The sequence below is a fragment of the Sinohyriopsis cumingii genome, chromosome 5, assembly GCF_028554795.1.
Source record: "Sinohyriopsis cumingii isolate HCF-2022 chromosome 5, ASM2855479v2, whole genome shotgun sequence".
In the NCBI taxonomy this organism is placed as follows: Eukaryota; Metazoa; Mollusca; class Bivalvia; order Unionida; family Unionidae; genus Sinohyriopsis; species Sinohyriopsis cumingii.
The window spans coordinates 67,242,882-67,268,592 of NC_142965.1; the positions used below are offsets into that span (position 1 = coordinate 67,242,882).

The 25,711-nt window shown below is 38.4% G+C and overlaps 1 protein-coding gene across 4 annotated transcripts in view; it reads right to left on the minus strand.

The window, feature by feature from the left end:
• Nucleotides 1–158: 158 nt before the first annotated feature.
• LOC149799359 (dedicator of cytokinesis protein 11-like) overlaps nt 159–25,711 on the minus strand; it is a 236,498-nt gene continuing 210,945 nt past the window's right edge. For all 4 annotated transcript variants that reach the window (XM_089958681.1, XM_089958680.1, XM_089958683.1 and 1 more), the window contains one exon: nt 159–8,826. In XM_089958681.1, the coding sequence (XP_089814807.1) occupies nt 8,740–8,826 (87 nt within the window). In that variant the 3' untranslated portion in view covers nt 159–8,739. The remainder of the gene's footprint in view (nt 8,827–25,711) is intronic.

Consider the following 25,711-nt stretch of genomic DNA (forward strand, 5'->3'; position numbering starts at 1 on the left):
GTATGTGCTCATGGAAGAAAACATAAATACTCTGAAACTGTGCTGATAATTTTTACATCAAAAACGGGGTCAAAACTTGTGAGATATAGAGAGTGAATGAGTGGATTATACAAGCTATATTCCTGAATTAGGTTTCCTGTCAAAACAAAAACAATTAATAGTTTTGTATTTCATGTTTTACTTCTAATACAATGTTGCAAAGACTTAATTGTATCAACATATCATATGTGGAGAGAGAAAGAAGATCCTATTGGCACAAGTGAAATTAAGATAATTAATCAATTAATTTAAGTGTAATCTTAAAATACAATATACACAATACAAAACAGCTGATATTTTAACTTTCAGTCCACATCGAGGCATATAAAGTGTAATACAGGAGAAAGACATAATTTTAAACATAATGATATCCAGTTATTATAATGCAAAAACATTACATCTGCATATTGCTGTATTGACTGCTCTGCTGAGGCATATTCCAAAATACCTACCTACTGGAACATGAAAAGGAGGTCAGTGTCGCCTGCTTTTTCTAGTTATCACAAGTACCATTCATGATGAATACACATATTACATGCGTTGACTGTAATGCAACTGTCTCCGAGAAAATGACTAAATGCAAAATTTATGCTGATATTTAAACCAATAACAATGCCATAAAATACATGAGGTGAAATATTACTTTGTCACACAGATATCCATATAATAGGTGCCTAAACAGTGTACATGTAAAATTTGCAACATTATCAGATTATCTGGTCAGAAGATACATGACTTGATCTTACTCCCTTGTTAAAATCCAAATAAAATTTATAAGTAGTACTTGAAAAAAATATGATACAAATGTATAGCAGTGAAGGTGTGGTTTAACCTATAACCACCTCAAGTAGTTTAGCAGTATTGGTCATTTAACCTATAATCCCAAAAAGTAGTTGAACAGTATTGGTCACTTCACCTAAAGTCCACTCAAGTAGTTCAGCAGTATTGATGGCTTAACTTAGTTCAAGTTCATCAGCACTATTTGCGGTTTACCCTAAAGTTTACATACAGTAGTTAAACAGTACTGGTGCTTTAACCTATTGTCCACTCACATAGTTGAACAGTGTTAGTGGTTTAACCTAAAGTCCCCACCAGTAGGTGAGCAGTTTGGGTGGTTTAAAGTTCTTTTGTGCTATGGTCTGAATTGTGCATCATGCTACTACCACAAGAGTTTTTTTATTTACAGCTATGGTCTGATTTGTGCACCATGGTATTGCCACAACAGCTGGGTTTTTTTGGTTGCTATGGTCTGCATTGTGCACCATGCTAGTGCCACAAAAGTTTTATTAATTTTGTTATAGCTCTGGTCTGAATTGTGCACCATACTATTGCCACAAGATGGCTTTTTTATATTATAGCTATGGTCTGAATTGTGCGCCATACTATTGCCACAAGAGTGTTTTGTAAAGAAGACTATCCAAGGATATAGGGCAACTTTTCATGTGCAGTAACACAATCAGAAAATAATCATACAGGTTTTTGTTAAAATAACTGGAAGTTAAAATTAGTATATTCCTCAAAAGTGTTAATCTCTGAAAGACACCCCCCCCCCACAGAAATGTGTTCATAAAACACAATTCCCACTGAAGTAGCTGAAATTACCTACTTGATATCTTATCATCTAAGGTGTAATAGACAAGACAGATGGACAAGTGTAATAATGAATGCCTTATCACTACTGTAATGGGACATAAAAACAATAAAGGTAAATTTTCTTTGAAACAAAATCTTTGATTAATTCCATGCGTAAAAAGCTGGTTAAAATTACTTCCTTGCCAATAAACATGAAGTGTGGAACAGCAACACCTACATCAGTCATGAAATACAAACGAATCACTGATGAAGACTATTCATGAATTCTGAGGAGGCAAGTTCTGTAGCAATGATTATCATAAGAGAGTTTATCTGAATGCAGTAGAGGTCTAGATATATTTGCAGCTATACAACAACAAAAGGCTACTATGTAAAAGGCTACAATGGGTTTAATGCATGCAATACAAGTAAACAAGATTACATGGGCTTTCATCTACATGTACATAAGATACATTTGGAACTGAGGTAAACTTGTCCTTCTCAAGTTTGTGCTTTCTTCGCTTCTTCAATGCTCTAATTGTAATATCAATAATGATCCTAAATTCTACACTGCGATTACATATTTCCATTTTTGGGAAAAATTTGCTCATACATTTTTGCAACTTTCCAATTATGAACATGCATGTATACTTAATTAAATATATTAAATAACTGTAATGTGTAAAAGCTTTGTGCACTTCAACTGTATATTTTTGGTTGATTTGTGAATGTAAGGTTCAACTTTACATCGCTATAGGAATTATGAAATTTAAACTGGAGAGAACTTCCCTAGGTATAACATTTGCATTTCAGTACAAGAACTTGGCAATATATAACAAACATCGAGTAAGAATCAGTGGTATGTATGCTGATCAGGGTCAATGTTGTTAGTTCTACTGTTTACTCCTAACAAACTGCATAGACCCAGATATGCCAGAAGATTATGTGATAGGAGATCAAACCCTACAAAAACAACAACATACATACATACTGCTTCGGTGGCCTAGTGGTTAGAGCCTCTGCCTTGGACGCAGGAGGTCATTGGTTCGATCCCTGGTTGAGCCATACCAAAGACTTATAAAAATGGTACTAACATCTGCCTTGCTTGGTACTCAGGATTAAGAGGTTAGTGTTAGGACAGGTTGGCCTAGTGTCAGTATGTGACTGGGTGGGACATCATGCCACAGACTTTGGCATGATGCCCCCGTGCTAGACATCACTATAAGCTGCCACACTGCAGACATCATAGTAATATGACTGAAAAATTGTTAAAGCTACGTTAAAAATCCAAATCACAAACACAAACACACACACACGCATACACATGCAAACACACTTATGTATATTAACAAGCAATCATGCAACAATGATCAGCAATTAACAGCTCTGTCAGACAAGCACATTTGAAGTTACAGTGTTCTGGTTCAAAATCAACACAATCTAGTCACTAATTACACACACACACACACACACACACACACACATGAATAGGAGACAAAATCAATACAATCTTGTCACTAATTACACACATACACATGAATAGGAGACAAAAGTCAGGTACATAAAATGCTAACATAATATTATACATTGCAAACCAGTGTTTACAATTCTAATTGAAAAAATAAACAAAAATTTGATTTTTACATAACAAGCTATCACAGAATGCAAGAGTCTTTTAAGGACATCGTAATGATAACACTTTATGAGAGCAAATGGTGATAGTATCTGAATTTTTACACCGTAACATATTGGCAGACGATGTAACTGTTACTCAGTGAGTCAAGAATATGTGCACAATCTCTATACAAACAGCCATGTGTTATAATGTATGTACTCGCTCACAAGTCAAGTTCAACTGCCAAATGCACAGACCCAGATCTACTGTCACATAATGCACTCATTGATATGGGTTTATAAAGATTGTTAAGAGTGATCAGTAGAACAAACAACATAGACCCTGATCTGTAAGCACATTATGCAAAGGCAGATGAGGGTCTGTGTTGTTTCAGTTAAATTTGACTTATAAGCTAATATATATATATATATATATATATATATATATATATATATATATATATATATATATATATATATATATATATATATGGTATGTATCTAGGTATGTGTATCTTGATTTAAACAGGTAGAAACATTGTTAAGCTGATTATATCAACGTGTAAAGGAAAGCATGTTACTGATGAAGATCGCAGATCTAATGTGAGATAAAATATCATACAAATTCAAAACCAAAGTAACTATGTACAGTATACAAGACACTACGTGACATGTATGAAGTACTACATAAATAAAACACGGTCCTTCATTTATCAGACGTCCTAATAATATATCAAGCCTGACATAAATTATGCCACTTTGTATTTGTCAGATCTATTCTCAGTTAGGATTCATGATATGCTAATCCCTGGATATTCCCTATTACTGTACTAAACTTGATATGCTAATCCCTGGATATTCCCTATTACTGTACTAAACTTGATATGCTAATCCCTTGATATTCCCTATTACTGTACTAAACTTGATATGCTAATCCCTTGATATTCCCTATTACTGTACTAAACTTGATATGCTAATCCCTGGATATTCCTTATAACTGTACTAAACTTGATATGCTAATCCCTTGATATTCCCTAAAACTGTACTAAACTTGATATGCCAATCCCTGGTTATTCCCTATAACTGCACTAAACTTGATATGCTAATCCCTGGATATTCCCTATGACGGTACTAAACTTGAAATGCTAATCCCTGGATACTGGTAATCCCTATTACTGATACTGCCCTAACCTGAATATATGGTTAGTATCAGTAATATGGATTATCTGGTAATTAACTGCTTACTATACCTTGTATGCAAATCCCTGGAAATTTTCATCATTTTAAACCTACTATGCTAACCTCTGGAAATTCTTGCTACTATAGCTGGTATGCTAACCCCTGGAAATTTCCCACTACTCTACATATGTTAATCCCTGGATTCCTGATAATGACCTGCTACTACCAATGATATGCTAATCCCTGGTAATTCCCTGCTACTATGCAAAATATGTTAATTCCTGGATTCCTGGTAATTCCCTGCTATTACAAGTGATATATTAATTCCTGGATTCCTAGCAATTCTCTATTTCATATGATAAACAGAGTAATTTCCCCTAGAATACGTGGAACTCACAACTCTACTGTGAAAACAGACTTAACATCTACCATTACATAATTCACAAACAGCTCAAAGGTCTAATCTGTTTGTTCTGCAAATGACTTTGACCTCAATCTCTTTGTATCAAGGCATTTCTAGGTCTATGATGCTGTAAAAAAGGTCAACACAGTATTTATTAGTTTTATGTATTTTACATCAAAGACATGTCACTATATCCTTGATGACCATGGCACATAAATCAGTATAGTATTATACCAAAAGTGAGTGCCCATGTCCTTCACTAGCCAAACTCTGTAATGTAAGGGCACTTTTAAAATACAAAATATATAACACACGAGGCACACAGAGGCATACAGAGTATAATGCAAGGAAAAGTTTTGATTTACAATAGTAGGCATTTTAGATATAATAATGGCCATCACATTCTAATAATGTGACATTTTAAATGTATCAACAGTGGACTAGAATAAGGCAAATGTGACAAATGCTATGCATATCAACAAATATAATGGTAACAATACATGGGGTAAGTTAATGGTATCATACATATGGAAAAGTTTCTGCATGATTTTATTTTTCTGCATTTCTAATTCTGAACAATGCGTGTACATCATGTACATATACTGCAATTGGTTATAAATCTCCATCATTGCTAAAACCTTGCCTCAAAAGATAACACAGTTTAACATTAATATATTTTGATAATGTTAGATTGCATTTGACAACAGAATATATCACCAAAATAATATACATCTATTCAGTTATGCTGACTCTAAAAATATCAAAGATAATACAAATTGTATTTAAAAAATGCATGGAATGATCATGACATGTTGGAACTCAAACTAATATGATGTTTGCCATAGATACGTAAATGAGACAGATCACTTAGAATGGTTCAGGAATTTAATTGCAGAATATGGAACACCATTATTTGTACCGCTCATTTACTTATGAAGATTGAATGGACTACAGCCAAAATGAGGTTTGGATGGGGAAATCTGCCATGGAACTAAACTGAGACCACAAGAACTTTTGCATGTTCCTTATTTAACTTGATTTTTATTGGTTAAATTATAAGATAAAGACAAATTTATGGCCAATCATAATTAATTAAATTGTAACATTTGTTTCTATTTATGGTACAAACATTTTTCAGATTTGATGTTCTTGATTGCTTTGTCTCCCTTTGTACACTCCATTGTGGTAGAAATTAAAGAAGCCTTAAATCCAATATTGACACGATATAATGCTGACAAGCATTGATGAATCAATTCAGATGGTTCTTCAAAATTATGCTGTTGTTGTTTTGGGTTCAACACCATTTTTCAGTGCAAGATAGGCTATACCTGGCAGCCAGTATTACTTGTGGAGGAAAATGAGTGAAAACTCCTGTAAGAACCACTGATCCACAGAATGCTACTGACAAGCTTTCTGACATACCCTCAACGATAAGCCAGACTTGAACCCATGTGGACTGAGATGAGATAGCAATTATAAGTAAAAGCGAAAACTTTAGACCACTCAGCTACCCAAATAGTTCAAATATAAAATACCAAGGACTCTAAAATATCACTTATAGTTATTGATGGCAGAAGAGACAGAGAATAAATTTAGGTTTGTTCTTCATTCTGTATATTAGAGACCATGTTATATCAGGGACCATGTTATATCAGAGACCATGTTATGCTGGGGAACATGTTATGTTAATAACCACATTGTGTTATTATTCAGCATTTTTTTTATAAAGAAACTATTTTCTGTTATTATCTTTCCTTTCTTGCGTTCTTTCCTTTATTTTACCATTTTGTGAAATCTGAGAATTCAAACCATAAGCTATAATAGTGAAACTTTATAAAAAGCTGTGTTCAGATGAACTGCATTTTGGATAAAATCATATAAAAATTAAGTTGTTGTTGTTGTAGGGTTTAACGCCATTTTTCAGCACAAGATAGGCTATACATGGCGGCCAGTATTAACGGTGGAGGAAGAACCCGGAAAAACCCCAGAAAGAACCACCGACCCATGAGAAGCTACTGGCAAGCTTTCTCACATACCCACATTAGCCGAATCCGAGACTCGAACCGATAAAAATTAAGTGCATATGGTATTCACAAATTTAAATTTTAAAGTATAAGCTTGTTTTTCAGATTCAGAAAGGAATTAAATCTAGTACATCTAGTGTAATGGTAGACTAGAAAACAGAAAGATGAATCATAAAATAATAAGTCTAGCATAATCGGTGACCAGACAAAATGCAATTCATCCTTCATCAACTTTACTGTCACACTGTATCACGTATCAGCACATGGATGTTTATCTTGTTTATAACAATCCACAATTGGTATCAACATTTTGTTGTTGAAAATATTACTTTCTTTTTTCACTGTCTTTACATGTTGCTTTGTTTACTTAAGATAGAAAAATTATATTCATATTTTTACAAACATGCTGTGTTGTGGGCATGTGTTTTAAGATTCACCGTGGTTGGTTTCATTATTTCTTTTAGTGGTTAAAGGATCTACAAGAAAAATGTGCTCCATGCATTTTGTTGTGTTCTGGTTCAATATATATTTTCTTAAAACTTAAAATGAAGAAATAACAAAGAAGGACAGCAAGGTAAACAACACTTCACATTTGAAATTTTAACAGGGTCAAATAGAGTATTCCTGAGCATAACAAAATAAGGACTGTCTCGGAGATGACCTGTGCAATATTGATGAAATCGAATCAATGACTGTGTCTAAACAGTACAACAAGTCCAGATAATCCAAACATTTTCAGGACCAGTACATGTGTTCACATCTGACAGTAATTCTGAGAAAATTTAAAAATTATATCAATAAATAATTAAAAAGAACTGACATTTTTCTTAATATCTGACATCAAGAGCGTTAACAAAAAATGTTATAGCATAGTGGTCTCTCTATAAAGATGCCTGTACTGCAGCACAAAAATGACCTTAAAATGGGGTGACCTATTTTACTGGGAATAAAATGGTTAAAATATACTACTTTGGTGTCTGACAATTTGGCACACACTGTATTATGTTTATTCATCTTAAAGTCATAAGCACTAAATATCCTATAGCAATAATTTGTTAAAACTGTACGTCATTAAAATGCTAAAATTAAAGACCTACTGAAATTCAATCCCTCTAAAATACAGTGATTTATAGGCATATCTTGTGGTTTTTTTTAAGTTCATGTACCACAATGGCATGAAAACAGCAAGAATTTGAAGAATATTGCTTTATATATTAAAAAGATAAAAACAGTAGTAGCTTTGATTTACTAAAAACGCCACAAAATATATGGTTGTGTTTTGAATGAGATGGATTTACAAAGATGAAAGGTCAAATGAAAACTGGTCTACTGTTCTGTAATTTACTAAAAAGGTATATTCATAGTTTGGACTTGTCCCAAATTTAGAGGTAGCATCTGTCTACTTCATACAGTCATAAATGCCCACAAATAAAACAAACTTGTCCAGTGTCTTCAGTTACTGGTCTGGTTTCAGTATTTTTAAGTGGTGGTACAACACATGACTTTTTGATTATAAAGCAAGAGTGCCAGTCCCAGAGTTACAGAGGACTTTCAATGTAATCCGACACTTGAAAATGAATTTTAATTTTGAATTGATGACCAAAATAAATTTCAGAAAAGCTACAAGCAATCTGCTTTCATCCCAGTAATTCATAAACAGAGGGCATTTTATCTCCTTTGCATCTTTCCGATAAGGGATATGCTGTAAAGCTGATCGACACAGCAGCACAAAATATTTCCACAGTATTGTAGGATACGCTTCTTCTTAATATTATCATACAAAGGTGCTTGCATTTCCAACCCATTTCAGAAATTGTTCCTGATCAGTCTCAATTTTGTTCCTTTGGTAATTGTTGCCTTTGTGACTTTAAACTGTGTTTCTAAGAGACCACTGCCATGACACCTGTTCTAAGCATTACTAGATCCATGTACTCCAGTCACCAGATTAAATACTGTCATTGATCCCCGCTGCGATGTATTGTCACTGGTAAGGATCTGAAATGATAGAAGGTTAATAGTACAGGCAAGTCTTCTTAGAGCAAGCAAGAAATTTCCACCCATTTTGTCATTGTAATGACCTTGTCATTGTTAAAATCATACCTTTAATCTAAATAAATTACTGTCATCATACCAATGTTGTCAAGCCAGCACATATAAACATGAAAACAGAAATGCTGTCTCATACTTTTATATTGCTTATATTAATAAAGACTTTGTTTTCAGACTGTGGCTCAGTTACAAATGAGAAAATAATCTACCTTGAGGCCCTCTATTATGCACATATAAGATACAACCTAATAACAACACACACACACAACAACAACAACAACAACTATTCACATAAATGATACATTGCTGCAGTTATTCCAAACAAGCACACCTGAAAATTGAAAGCTATTTTTGAATAGCTCATTCTTTGGTAACTTGGAATTTTGCAAATTTAATGATCTTAGATTTGGGGTTCCAGCAGATTCTCTTTCCTGGAAAAATGGTGTTTAGGTAATTGAGGGCAGATTTTGTAAACACCCTAAGCAGCAGAGGGGGCGAATCAGACATTTTGTCCAATCGTTATTTTGCTTAATTATTACTTTCTGCACTCAACGATCTAGTGTCGTCAGCGCCTGGTAAAAAAAAAACGACGTCGTCGTTGGGGGATCGTCCAAACGTCATTTGGTTTAATTAACACCTTCTGCGCGTTGATCCCCAGCGTCGTCAGCGTCCGGTAAGCACATCGACGACCGCGTCGATGTCATCGCCCCCTCTGCTGCTATGATCTTACAAACAGAGTGATCACTAACTCCTCCTCTTGCAGATCAATTAGGTTATTTGACTGATCGGTAAGTCTGAAATTAATTCTCGTTAAAAACCGATCATGGCATCGCATATAGACCGGATTAATCGGACTCTCAATGATCAAAAATCCCGGAGGGGCTGTTGGTGAAAACGAATAAAGGATATACCCCTGTTGAGCTTGATTTGATTGCTTGGTATCCACCTGATAACTCCCTTCGATAACATCACACACTAGATTAATCGCTATCACTGATGCGATATTTACGTTGTATGGAGCAATATGCCTACCACCATCTCCGTTATCGTGTCTGAGGATAGTTGATGGGGGGGTGTCCGCGGGTGGATTCTCAGGCCATCCTAGTATGGTTCTTATTGAACTGTTATAAATATCAACCATATACCCCGGTGTGCTTATTTCAATCGTCGACGATAACGTCGGTTCATGAACCGTAATAGCGATTTTTGATTCCTTTCCTGTGATCGATTTTATCCTGCGTTGAAATTCTTTATTGATTTGCTCTATTTGGTATGACCCAGTTGGTATTGTAACCTCCTCCCAGTCTGGGGTCCCATCGGGTTTATTTGTCCGTGCAAAAACCAGCGAGTTATTAGGTTGTTGTCCGTTAAATGCGTCCGCTCGGATATTAGGCCAACTGTGATATACTCGCAATTTTGCCAGCGCTATTTCCTTTACTGGAACCGGTGATGGAAAGTTTACACTGAATTCGGGTTTCGTTGATGTTATCGATATCATATTTGTTTGTACCGGAGTGGTATTCTCCGCGATCCGCTGAAGTAATTGAGACCCTTCGGGGTTCAGCGACATTATTATTATTCGTTGTTTTTAGTGTCTAATTTTAACAACCAGGTGGTTTCGGCTTCCAGTTGAAAATCCTCGATTTTTTACATCGCGGAGCTATATAACTGGACCATCGTGGAGAATTCAACATCGGATACGAACAAATTATCAATCGATAACGAGATCAACCCGGATAATTTCGAGTATGCGTCGGATACTATTTGATGTTTTACTGTATACTCGTTGAGTTTTTTCTGAAAACACGATGATATCTTCCTAGTGATTGCGTTGGCAACTCCAGCAACTGTTGTCATCGCGGAGACAGCGATTGGAACAGCGATCGGGGCTATCGTGGTCACTGTGGATAAAATAACACCGGCGCCAGCTACTATACCCGACACCGAGTACACGACCGCGTCGATGGCGGTTATTTTTCGGCGGTATTTTTTTATTTTTGCACGGTATTGTTCGGAAAGCGTTTTTAAGTTCGCGGAGAATTCTCTTGCGGTATCGAATCGATATTGATGTGACGTCGGTGATACCTCTGATTCAATTTCCTTGGTGGTCATTTTTATTTTAAAAGAGCTAGTGTTTTTAATTACTTAGATTCGCTGCAAATTCCACATACCATGTAATGTTTGCCCCGGCTAGATTTCTATCAACGGCATAAATTGTAAACTGTTCAGTTGCGTTCTTGTCTATAATTGTTGATATTGTATTGTTAAACCCGGATGAACTCGACGATAATATATTAAACTGCATCATTGAAACCAGTGTCAATCGATAAATGCCCTTAACAGTTGCGGTGATATTTACTGTATTCTGTGTAGGAGTCCAATCGAATGATCCATGCCGAATTGTGTATACTGTGTTGATGATGTTCTCATGAGGGGTTTTTATTTTTTCGAATTGCTCTGCTACTCTCGGTAGTCCGTCTTTAATCGTTTCAACATCAGTTCTGATTATTCCTACTTCCCGCCAATGCTCGTCTACATTATTTATGATCGTTACAACATTAGTTTTGATTGTTTCTATTTCCCGTGTATTCTCGGTCATACTTTTTTTGTTCGCTGCAACATCAAGTTTGATTGTTCCTATTTCATATGTATGCACGTCTATACCTTTTTTGTTCGCTGCAACATCAGTTTTGATTATTCCTATTCCCCGCCAATACGCGTCTACATTTTTTTTGTTCGCTTCAACATCAGTTTTGATTGTTCCTATTTCCTGTGTATGCGCGTCCACACTCTTTTTGCTCGCTTCAATATCAGTTTTGATTGTTCCTATTTCTTGTGTATGCGTGTCCATATTATTTATGATCGTTGTAACATCAGTTTTGATTGTTTCTATTTTCCGTCCATGCGAGTCTACATTATTTATGATCGTTGCAACATTAGCGCCGATTATTTCTATTTCCCGTTCATGCGCGTCTACACTCCTTTTGTTTGTTGCAACGTCAGTTTTGATTGTTTTTATTTCCTGTCCATACGCAGTGATATCATTTATAGTTATTGTAATCTCATCCGGCTTGGTATTTTTTTTACCAAAGAATTTATCAAAGTTGTCATCGATCCTGTTAACATTTTTTCGCAACGGGGGTAAATTGGCCGACAGCGCCATAAGCTCCGAAATAGCATTTTTTATCATTACATAATTCGGTTCGTCTGCCGTCGGGGGTCCCCGAAAAAAACTATCGACAATGTGTTTCACATCGTCGAAATGCATTAGCGCTGACCTGAACCGTTCCTCATGCAAGTTAATTTCACTACGTAAACCTTTTAACGAATTTGACATGGTTATATAATTGTCGCCAAGTGTACTTATTTTTCCATTTATCGTCAAGATGGATTCACCCGGTTTGAGTCGTCCGTCGCTGGTATACAACGCGATAGTGTCCTCGGCGGCATTACGCTGTCGTATTAAAACGTCATTCAGTGACACATTACCGGATTTCAATTTACCCTGGCGGTCTTGAAATACAACTATTTCGCCCGGGTCAACACTTGTTAGATTCAACGTATCAGCGATTTCATCCTCAATTAGTTTTTTTATGTCGGCGGCGGCCGTTTCCGTGGATTCTTTCAGCGCCGAAACCGGTCGCCCCCAGATATCAATCATTATTATTGTAAATGTTATTCTCTAAAATCCGTTGAGCTTCTACGACCCCACTAGTGTATTCGTTTACAACCACATGAGGTGGTTTCCGCGATGATGAAATCGCCGCGAGTACGTTCAATACTTCACGGCCGCATATCGGCGGGTCGCTTAACTGCTGTGTTGGCAGCGTGGAATAAAAAACCCGGGCTGAACATGCCCGGGCTGAACACGCCCGGACATACCGCATAAACTCGTTCGGCGGGGCTAACCCGTATGAATCAAAATAGACGATCGCACGTGGATCGATCGCGTATGCAACCCAATGAGTTCCCGCTCCGGAGGACCCATCGAGGTTAATTATACCGGTTTCAATATTCCTTGGTGCCGCCGGTAATTGATCCCTCATAAAAACACCTCTGAAGTTTTTTATCGCTAGCGCGTTTGCGGCGTCTATTAAATCAAAATTAGACATGGGAGTCATTGACTCCTGCGTTAATAAACGGTTCCCGGTAGTCTTAGACCCTTTCCCGAGTACCATGAATACGGGGTTCCCGGTAGTCTTAGACCATTTCCGGCCACGGGTCGTTTTTTTTTGTAGCCTTTCCCGGTTGCCTTCTTTAATGCCATTCCCGCCGCGGTACCAACGGCTCCTAACGCCGCCGCCTTAGCCACTGCTGGTGCGGCCGCGGCAATCAATGCTGGAATCGCAGCTAACAGCGGAAATATCCCACCGGTCTTTTCCATGTTTTTAATTGCTGCGGCTGAAAAATCTATTTGAACACCCTTTTTATTCTTCATCGCATCATTGAAATGTTTTATTTGACGCGTCGTCAACGATATCTTATGATTACCACCCGCCATCTGCGACGGCTTCAGCGTTATTGTGGTTCCGCATTGTTTAGCCGACTTTGATTGTAATTTCTTGACTTGACCATCAGTCAACTCTACACTGACGACACTATACGACATTTATTGTAAACGCGTTTTGTGCTTTCAATTACATGTTTTCCACTGGCGCATCAACGATTCTCATTCGTCCACCAACACCTTCTAGCAGCATTGATTTATCGCTGAGAATGACAGCAATAGCTCTATAATCAGCAATAACGCCGTGAGTTACATTAGCTCGGAAGTGTATATCAACGACGGATTGTCTCGTTAAATCAAGATGTTCCAGCGAAAAGTAATAGATCGGATATAGTTCTCTGAAATCATATTGTGATATTTGCAAACCAGTGTCGACGTTTTGATCACGACTCATATACGACAGCAACCGATGGTACACGCGTGCAATATGGTTTTGACCGTAATTAAGCTGTATATCCTCGGATGGTTCCTGCTGACCGTTTATTCTCAGCGAGACGTCAGTAACGCCTAATCGATCAAATATCATATGGCTGGATAATTGATTATCAACTCTCGTCATATCCTGCAACGCGACAAATATATGACGTGGAGCCGAAATGCCTTGTTGTGATGCCAGGTTCCATGTGAATATACCATTGATATTTGATTGCTTAGTATCTGTTGTTGTTGTTAGCCAACTTAGTAATGATTTTCCTCCCTGCTCCATAAAGGATAGCAATCGTGCCTCTGTGGTAATGGATGGAGTTATTACTGGCATCCACAATAATATTTTAGTTAAAACGACTTTACCAGGGTCATTATTTGGATTTGCAAGATCCGCTGGAATTCTCCAAATTGCATTTCTATCATCACCTTTTCGCACAAGCACCACGGTATGCTTTGCTCCGTAGATAACTTTTCGCACGTTCCTACAAAATCCAAATAAATGATGCAGTGGAATCGCGCATGAGAAAGATCTACGCGGTCCTGTTAACATTGATATGCGTGTTGCAGCTCCGAGGTTGAAATTAGGATCGCTGTTTATAATCATATTCTCAACATCAGCGTCATTGTTATTAGCATTATTTCTTGGTCGTCTTACCACAAATTGCGAGTTTCCAGCAGTGTTTTTATTATCCTTTGCAAACATCATAGATGGACCCGCTGATCTTGTATAATCGTCGGAATATCTTGCTAGCCCGATTATTGTTGTAGCAACATCAACATCGCGTTCTATAGACTCGATCTCTCGCCCGTCAATGAGATATTTTGCGCTCTCAAATAGCGCCATTACGCCGTTATTGACTAAGCCAACTTTGGTACCATCTGGATACGGTGCTGGTACAGCAGGAGTATCGGCCTCTGTTACAAGTTCTCCTTCGATTTCAATAAACGCTTCACACGGTAAAAAATATTTACTGGTATCATGGACTTGAAGTTCAATTCGCGATCGTATGTTGGGTTGTACTGCATGATAGGAATAAAACTGATAATTACGGACAGAATCATCCTTGTGCACTGGTGCGTCCATATCAAACGCCGGGTCAGCTGTTCGTTTAAACATTTTATTTAATAATACGCCGATGTATCTAAATCATTGTCGTGGTTTTAAACCACTTCCCGCTATTATGTTTGCGATGTCATCTTGATTATTGTTTACCAACGACGCTAGTTTTTCTTCCACGGCGTTATTTATTACTTTACTGACATTTGCAGGCATCACTGTCGTTGATGGCATCACCGGTGGTTTTTGTTTTTTTCTTGAAAATCCCCTAGATTTCACCAACGACATTAGTTTGTCCCGCGCGGCTGAAAGCGCCTTTCCGGCAACATCTCCAATAGCACTAATACCCTTATCACGAATAACATCAATAGCCTTCATTCCTAATTGTTTGGCTAACGGCGCTACTTTTGGAGCCATTCTTGTAAATAACCCCGCAATGGTGCTACCGAGACCATCTCCATAGTACGCGCGGTAAACAGGCAATCGCGAGTTTACCACGCAGACGAGTACTGGTTTATCATGGTTGTAGTGTATGATCATCCTTATTAAAAACACCAGTTTTCCAATTAATCATCCACGAGTTCGTCTATGAGCGTTCGATATGCATTAATGTCCATAATACCGCCTGCAAATAAACGCTTGCAAATATCAGCGGCCTCATTGATTATTTCCGGAGAGTTATTTCCGGCTCGTTTTCCTCCAATTAGTACCTCTAGCCGTGATATATCACTGAGAACACTACCAGGGCAGGTAACGCCGTAGGATTCTTTACCAACAGAGTATCCTTTTCCTTTTTTTGGTGTTATACTCTTAACTTCCTTGTGGAATGCGTCGTAATCGGATTTACTACGATGTGGTAATGCATCTTTATGTTTACTTGCTAAATACACTATTCTTGCCCAGTCCTTTAACGACTTTATATTTTTCTCGTAACCGCTATTGATATGCTTCTTATCTCGTATGCTCTTAGCAAAATTGTTGGCAGCAAAATTAATTAATTCTTCCTTGTTGCTGAAGCCTCTAATTTGATCTATTGTGCTCTTCTTGAGTACAATACGGGGTATATTCCCCTCTTTTTCTTCCGGTATTTCTTCTTCCGGTATTTCTTCTTCTGGTATTTCTTCTTCTGGTTCTCTTGCGGTGGCGCCTAGTTCTTCTTCATCGGCCATTGTAACATAAGGTTCTTGTGGTTCGGTTATAGCGAGTGGTGGTGGCCTCCGTGTTGTAGCAGCCGCTATTTTCGCAGGGAGTGTTTCTAAAGACTTTTTTGTTTGTTTTGTCTCTGCCGCTATCTTTTCAAGCGCATCGAGGACGGGCACAGTTGCCGCCGTAACATCTTTGGTCGCTTTAGTTACCGGGGCAAAGAGTTGTTCGCTTCCAACAGCAAAATCGGTTTGTAGTTGCTGCCGCGTTTGAAGTTGTTCTCGGACCCTGTCTCGTAACGGTATAAACTTTTTAAGCGCCGCTAGCCGCTCTCTGGCTAGCCGAGTAGTAAGTGATTCGCCTACCATTATTGCAATTGCTCCGCAATTTCTAATTTCCCGCCGGAGGCTCCGTCTATAATCCTTCTAATGTTTTTGATCTTGCTAGAAATCTCCCGGCGTCGTTCATAAACACGTCCGAGTTTTTTTCGTATTATTTCAACGGCAGTGAATAGTCCAATGAATGCATTTACGTCATTGTGGTACAAGTTTTCATTGATCGTATGTTGTAATCGTTTTATAAAAAAGTACTCGCGGGCCAGGGTAAAACGCCCCCGTTTCGATTGTTCGTTAATAATCTCATAATCGGATAATATTTTTTCACTGTCGAGACCATCAGATAATTCAATTCCTTGATTTTTTAATTTTGAAATCTCGGCTAATATATTATTGATGTCTTCGATATTCATTATTCTTATAAAACATCTTGTTTTTAAATAAAAAAAATGAAAACCCCGTGTATCAATTCCGAGGTGTTCATACTTTGTTTTCTTCCGGAGCAGACAATAACGTTTCACACTGTCATGGTGGCCTTGTCACGGTGACTTCGTCACTCACTAATTTCTGTTATATATGAAAATCGAATTCTATGCCCGGTCTTTTTTGAGATCGCTGTTTGATATACTCGTTCTGCAACAAATTGTATTGAGGCTCTACAAATATCGAAATATTTTCCTGCCTCATTCATCGACTGAAATATTTTTTCCTCGTGAGTTGTTGTATCAAATGATTTTACGCTTTTTGCTTTTTTTGAGCATTTACCAGTTTGGCCTTTTTTACTATTTTCACTCTGAGAGATGGCTTGCAAGTTTGTAAGAGAATTATCAGTCTTATTATTATTAATATGATCAATAACAAGCCCATTCTCGATTAATCCGTTAAATGCTTCAAATACCACCCTATGAACATAATACTTCTTCTTTCCGGCACCAAACATCAAGTATCCGTGATTATTTTTCCATCCAACCGGCTTCTTCAGTCTGCGGTTTCTAACAATACCGTCGCGAGATGCCTCGTAATTGACGAGCAGGGGATGCGGCTGAAATTCTTGGTCCATTTATATAATAATACTATTTGTCTAATTTATTATTTGGTTTAATTATAAATCTTTCAACGTAGTCTTGGGGGTTTTGATAACGAAGTCGGTGGTGGGGTCAATGACGGCGTTTTTAATTCGCTTGTCGTAATAACGTTTTAGTTCCCTGTATCGCTTTCCGCCACAATTAATACACAACTGCGATTTTCCTCTTACACCGACGTGACAAACCAAGCACGGGAGGGGGCCAAGAGAACCATTATGAACGCTTTGTAAATGATATCCGCAGAATTCACCTCTACATGATTTATTGCACGGGGTTATCGACCCAATCATCAACCATTTGCAGTGATTCATTATACTATATTCTTTCATTTAAATACTTGTTTTAATTATATGGATGAGTTCGAGAGATTGGCAGCAATTAAACCCTGGAAAAATATTAAATTCAATCTCGATAGAGTCCTCAAGGACACACCAAAAGCGTTAATAAACGATAGAACCCTGTTGAGTAAAATACGCGATTGTATCAATGAATTCAAGCGTGATGGTGCATCTCATAGTTGGTCAACATTTCGAATTGATGGCGTTGTTGATGCTACCATGAACGACAACCGCGCAGCAACGATAATATCACAACTTGACGGTAAAAGGTATTTCTTCAGAGTAAAATTCATTGTCCGGGTGGAATCAGGCGATTGGATCATGCGTGATAAATTTGAACCAGTTCTCAGCGACATGAAAACAGTCACTGTCAGCCGCGACTCCAAGCCGGGGTTGTTAACCGGAATTGACAGACCATACTATGAACGAGCGTATCCTGAAACAGCAGTTGTTTATGGAATATACCCGTTAAATAAGAAACCTGATATCGGAAAACTGAAACCGATGAAACAGTCAACTGGGATAAATTGTGTAGCAGAACGAATAATAGAGCATTTTACAAATGCATGTCGAGGAAACAAATTGACTGATTTACGACGTAGCAAAATCAACCAGTGGGAACTAACCGTAAAAGAGCGTGGAGCAACCATCAGCGACATAGCGAGATTAGAAACGTCGTTGAGATTTCCAATAACCGTTACAACGATAACCGGTGAAGTATTACACGAATCAAAGTATAAATCAAAGGGAACCCCAATCAAAATTATTGATCATAATGAACACGCATGGACGCCCGCGATCACAATATTTCCACGGGATAGAACAGTAAAGTATATCCCGGGGAAATTCCTGGAAGAGAACGGTTTTCTCGCGGAGAGGAAACTATTTGATGCTATTGCCTACTTGTGTAAAAACGACCCTGTATCAATGTGGTTACTTCGCAGCGCTGAAAACGATGCGGATACCTTTGATCAGTTTGTAAGACCAAACGGTGAATTATATCGCACTGAAGCATTTCACAACAAGATGAAAAAAACCGCCATAGAATTTGAGGAGCATGATGAACAACTGCTAACAAATTGTTTTACGATTCCATCGGTTGTAGCTCATGTTGCAGCAAGGAAAAATGCGTGGAGACCAACGCGCAGGGAATTTCTACCGGATGTACAATCCAGTTGTTTGGAATACTATCACGGTGGACTATGGAACACTGAATACAACCGCGACGCTATGATCTCGGTTGATATGGTTGCCTGTTATCCAGCGAGTTTTCTCGGGTATGGATCCGCCGCTGAGTATTTCAAACGATTTGGACACCCCAGTCATGAAATGACTCGTGTTGCTATTAATGGACCACTGCCTGATTTTGATTTAACCGGATTCGCTCGCATAGTATCATTTGAATTCGCGGCAGGACTCCATCGCTGTTGCTATATTTGGATCGGTAGACACATGAATGAAAAGAAGTGGCTGCCAATAGCGCTGCTACGGTATATGATTGATTGTAGCATGCTAGTTTCGTTGATTGTCAGTGATGCGATTATATCATACCGGGCGCAGACTGAAGTCTGGTTACCAGAACCGGAGCGTCTAGATAGCATAATTGACGAGTCCAGAAAAAACATTGATGCCGACGAGGAATATATCATCGAATGGTCCAGGAGGATATTTAACCAACGAAACCGCGAGGCAAAAGATCTCGGTAGAAGAATAATTGGTAAGTTCACACAAGGTGGAAAAAACTGCGACTACAAACGATATTGCTCACGGCTGATTATAGATGACGCAGAATATGATTTCGTAATCAAGGACGCAGTGGCAAAAAATAGATACGTGAACTGCAAAACAGCTTTCTTGTCCAATGGAACGAGGTTGGGTACAGTTGTTACCTACAGCGATGGAGACAGCCCGGCGTATCCACATTTGAGGGCGTCTATGCTGGGTTATGCCGCTATCAATTTATTCTCGATGATAAATAGATTCCCCGATACCGCGGTTAGAGTAGCCGTTGATTCGTTTTATGTTGACGTAGCGTATAAGGGAAACGTAGCCGAGTTTACTAGTCCGGACGAGAGTTGGGGTACATGGAGAATTAAAAATGAAATACGACGCGATTATTCCCCGTCAGCAGATGTCACCGTTGAGAACAACTACTTACGCGGTGATAAATTGTCAGAATGGTCTAATGCACCGTCGTGTTCTGATCCAGTTTGTAGACACAAGACGGTTTATTTAAGCGGCTGTGGCGGGTCAGGAAAGACGACTCGGGCATTTGAATTATTTCGAACGCGGGCAAGTATAATCGTGCTTACACCGACTCATAGACTAGCGCGAGAGATAAAACAACGAAATGTTGACGCCGTTACTTATCACAGCTTCTTTCGATACAGCGGCGGTGAGTGGACTCCTGATCGAATGGGTGAAAAATTTATTCCCGACATTATCATCTGGGATGAGATATGTACTGTTTCGTTAGATACTTTACAAATGTTTCTTGAGTGGTTGCTGCGCGCGAATACAGCGGTAATCATGTGTGGGGACCATGGCCAACCACCACCATTTGTCGGCGAGGGTCCACATGATTGGTTAAGGGGTTTTGTGGACTATTATGAAGAAACCGATACTGATTACCGAGCACTTGATGAACAACTGCGCAAGGTTAAGAAATTAATCAGATTACAGCCGGATAGAATTCAATGTGAAATAATTCGCGAGGTGATTCCGGAAACGCCGTTAAATGAATTCTGGGAAACATGGAGACCAAACGATTTGATTGTAGCGAGTAGAAAGATAGTCAGAGACACACTTCAGCGGAAGTTGTTTACGTTGCATAAGGAAAAGTTTCCAACGCGTCCAGTGCCGTTATGTTATAGACCCGCGGACACACGGCGGCAGAACACTGAAGTTGAAATTCCAGGCCGGACAGAAAAACAAATTCTCGTGCTGAATGATATCGTGCTCGTTGATATCAGCGTCGTCGAGGACGCGCTACGTGCTGATAAATCCCCGTGGACGCTAGGATACGCAACAACAATACATTCCTCGCAGGGACTAACCATCACGGACACAATTGTTTGGATAGTTGATAATCGCATCGAATGGTCGAATCTAGTCTATCTTGCAGTGTCCAGAGTACGAAGGATAAATCAGCTTCGAAGAATTGTTATTGACGAAGCCACCGACGAAGCCGGCGACAAAGTCACCATCGATGCAAGCGTCATTGATAGAAAACTCTCGGGTTACCGCCAACAGGATAAAAAAAAACAGCGGCGTTTTGATATTGATGCCGAATTAATAATCTCGCTACGACAACAACAGAATAATCACTGCGCGAGTTGCAATTGTATAATGAGTTGGCGTTATTCGGATAAAGACACTCGCCAATTTACCGTGGATAGGATCGATAACAGTCTCGGTCATGTCAAAAACAATGTGAGGTTGACCTGTCTTGAGTGTAATAGACGCAACGGCGCTAGTTAAGACCACGCGGGGGTAATTGAGTATCGTTAGGTATCACTTGTAGTTGCTCGCGTGTAAATCCGCGCTGAGGAGCAGTTGAATCCAGTCTATAGATCGGTGGTCTACCAGTTGATCGTGTTATCGTTGATATGTTATGTGTGGTAACACTCCAAATAGGATCGGTAGCCCTTTTTTTACCGCCTTCAAGCTCTCCTGGTTCATATAGATATCTAACAGTGACATCGCCAAGAATCGGCTTAGAAACGCTATTTATTTTTAATTTTCCGGGTATATACTCGTATTTAATCGCGTCGCTGGGCTTCATGTTGATTACTCGGGTAATCTCGTTATTTAACGCTGCAATTACACCTGGCAACCTTTTAACCCATTCACGAGATCGTTTTTCTTGGATGAATTCCTTCGCGTATTGATATCCAAATAACCGTTCAGCGAGAGTCCGATTGAATCGTTCAACAATTGCCTGATCACGATGTAGCGCAGTATGACCTCGTCGTATCGCGACGCTATGATGTTTCAGCGTTGATAAAACAGCGCCGCGAAATTCACTACCAGGATCAACTTGTAATAGATTTGGCCAGCGCAGAGGACCTCTTCGATAAATCCGCTCAAACGCATCGGCTACTTCAGTTGCTGACTTTGTTTTCAACGGTTCCGCTTGTTTGTATCGACTCGCAACATCAACTACGGTTAGCGCGTATTTGTAACCGTTGTCATGCGGCAGAAATAGTATATCAGCCTGATGAACTTCATTAGGTACGCTGACATCAAAGCGCGAGAAGTTGATTTGTTTAGGCGGTGGTAGATAGATTTGCCATATAGCCTGTTTGGATAACCAATTAGCCGCAGTGGTCTTTGTTACTTTTGCAGCGCTTGCAAGCTTACCAATTGCGGCCTTCCCCTTCCAGTATCCTCTCGGAGAATAATAGATGGATTCCATGTTGTTATTATAAACGCTATCGTTTTCAATTACCAGCGCGAGAAGCTCCGCTTCCAATCATTAATTTACCTTTCATAGCCGATTTTACCAACCATGAGGCCAATTTTTCTTTGACGGATTTATCAGGAATAGCATTTAATGCGTGAATTAATTTTACATCCGCGATATGACGCTGTTGCAGATCGCTACTTTTGTAAGCAACATCATGAGCATGACACGCCTTATCGATAGCGTTTATTGGATACTCACCGGGTTTGGGCTGATTTTGATCATCGAGTCTGATATCTAATCGTGTTCCGGGGCCACAGTAGCTATATCCTGGGAGGTGCTTTTCTCCTGGATACTTTGCCCACGGTGTTCCGGGGAGTTTTGCCAATTTGGCTGCGATGTCACCTCCTCGCATAAAAACACCGACGTGATATATGTCACTCAACGATACACTCAGATTCCAAAAGTAATTAGAGACAACTGTAATATTCTTGCTGTGTTCAACGGCGTTGATACACACACGCTACGAAATATTTGGCAGACATGGTGCGGCGGTGACATGGACTTCAATGTTTTTCGAAACTTTTTTAGTCATGCTCAGTCGACCCCACATGGATTCGTAACGATAAATTTACATGATCCTCGGACACGATATCGTATCGGACTTGACCAAATATTCGGTTAGTTGTAAATAATTTTCATTGTAAATAACTACTTAGCAGCAGAGGGGGCGATGACATCGACGCGGTCGTCGACGTGCTTACCGGACGCTGACGACGCTGGGGATCGACGCGCAGAAGGTGTTAATTAAACCAAATGACGTTTGGACGATCCCCCAGCGTCGTCGTCGTTTTTTTTTTACCAGGCGCTGACGACACTAGATCGTTGAGTTGCAGAAAGTAATAATTAAGCAAAATAACGATTGGACAAAATGTCCGATTCGCCCCCTCTGCTGCTCCCTAAACACTATTTTTGGCCTTTCTCAGAAATATTCTTTTATGTAATGATCATGCTGCATTGCAGTTTCCTGGAAATTTTTCTCATATTTATGTAGCAGGTGAGTTCCCCCAAATTATATCACAGTAGTCAAGATACAGTTGAATGTAACTTTCATAAAAAGTAATTTGGCAATGTAATGGAATGAAGGCCTTGATTTTCTTTAGGAGCCAAAGATGAGTTTATTTTCTTTGAAGAGACTATTGCAAGTTATTATCTGCAAATATTCCAAGAATTCTAAGCTCATCATGTTTAGATCAGTATTATCATAGAAAAAATACAGCACATCAGTTTGCAGTTATCTGTACTTTAAAACTTTGTACATATTTGTATATATTTGAAACTTATTTTTCTAGTAATATAAAGCATACATACTATGTATGCCCCTAATATTTTTCCATTAAAAGTAAAATCCTAAGGAATGATAATGCCACTGAAAACAATAATATAGAAGGGAAATATTCATGTTTTTATCTGTCATAACATTTTACTAAACATTTACAGTAAGAAAATGTTATTTCAAAATTGGAAAAAAAACTCAACATTGACAAATGCAACATTTTGATTGGTCAGAATATTTCTGAGATAAATTTTGAGGTGAGCCAAGTTTTATGATGGCAGTACCAAAACACTGTTGTGGAGTTTGAGCTCAAAGGATCTAATTTATCATTGAACATGTTATTTCCTCTCAGGAACCCAATTATTCCACTGTAATGAATGTCACTGCAATGAGACCTTTCTGTAATAGACAACAATTATCCATGAACCTTAACTCTAGATTAGTGAAGCTTGATTAACAGCCTTATCCATGAACCTTAACTCTAGATTAATGAAGCTTGATTATCAGCCTTATCCATGAACCTTAACTCTAGATTAGTGAAGCTTGATTATCAGCCTTATCCATGAACCTTAACTCTAGATAGTGAAGCTTGATTATCAGCCTTATCCATGAACCTTAACTCTAGATTAGTGAAGCTTGATTATCAGCCTTATCCATGAACCTTAACTCTAGATTAGTGACGCTTGATTATCAGCCTTATCCATGAACCTTAACTCTAGATTAGTGAAGCTTGATTATCGGCCTAATCCATGAACCTTAATTCTTGATTTGGATTTTTAACGTAGCTTTGACAATTTTTCAATCATATCGCTACGATGTCTGCAGTGTGGCAATTTACAGTGACGTCTAGCACTAGGGCATCATGCTATAGACTTGTAGCATCCTGTTCCACCAAGTCACATTATAATGACACCAGGCTGACCAGGCCTTACACTAACCTCTTAATGTTGTGTGCCAAGCGAGGCAGCTTCGATACCATTTTTTAAAGTCTTTTGATATGATTTGGCCAGAGTTCAAACCCATGACCTCCTGCATCCAAGGCAGATGTTCTAACCACTTAGGCCACAAGAGCAGTTAATATTTGATTAATGAAGAAAGAACTGTTAAACATGAATTTCACCAAAAAATCCTCTAACCAGTCCTTTGTCTATCTTCCCATCTAAATTTAGTGTATCTACATAGACACAGTGAAACTTGTTTGTAACGAACCAAATGAGAACAACGAAAATTGTTTTCTTAAGATGGATATTCTGTGTGAAGATATGACTCCATTAAACAATATAACTCACATCTAAAATAAAGGCTTTCTTGTAACTATAGTTTTGCTGTCACTAACTTAGAGATTACCCTCTTTCTAAAACTGTCTTTCTCTCCTCAATGTAGAGCACTACTAGACTGAATATCATTAATGGTATACTTTATTACTGTTTTATCACAATGCATGTACCTAATACACTTGCAACAGTCCAACTGCAACCTTCATAGACCCAGATCTTCCAGCACTTAATATACTGGCAGATCAGGGTCAATGTTGGCTGTTGTTGCACTTGTAAGAGAATATATATGGCATATTTATCTTCTAACGTTTTCTTTGTAATTACCAATACATGGAGAAAGATATTCTGCCAAACGTATTCCCAGAAAATTTGGTGATTTTGAATTGCTTGGATTCATTACTATATAAAAATATCAATTTGTAATATGATGAGTACTCCAAACATTTAAAAAGCAATTATCCTTAATGAGAAAGCCTCAAACCAAATTTAATTTCAGTCCATGAAGATATATAACTGAATGGGCACGGTTCAAAGTCCCTAATGTTTTGCAAGAAATGGCGAGAGACAAATTTGACCAAGGTCTTCTGAATGTTAAGTCTCATTCCATATATTTTTTTTATCCATAAAGACTTTCAAAGGTTACTGATCAGAAATGAACTGAAAGGCAAAGTTCAAAGTCTAAACTGGGACATAATATTTTGCAGGAATGCGTCTTCTCAACATACAGCCTTATATAAATATGGATTTCATTCCATGAAGTCCTTCAAAAGTTATCGAGCAGAAACATAACTGAAAGTCAAAATTCAATGTCAAGTAAAGGTCGTATCATTTTGCTGGAAATGGTGACAATCAAATCTGACCAACATCTTTTGAATGTTATGTCTCATTACAAAATGGTTTTTAATCCTTAAACTTAAGACTC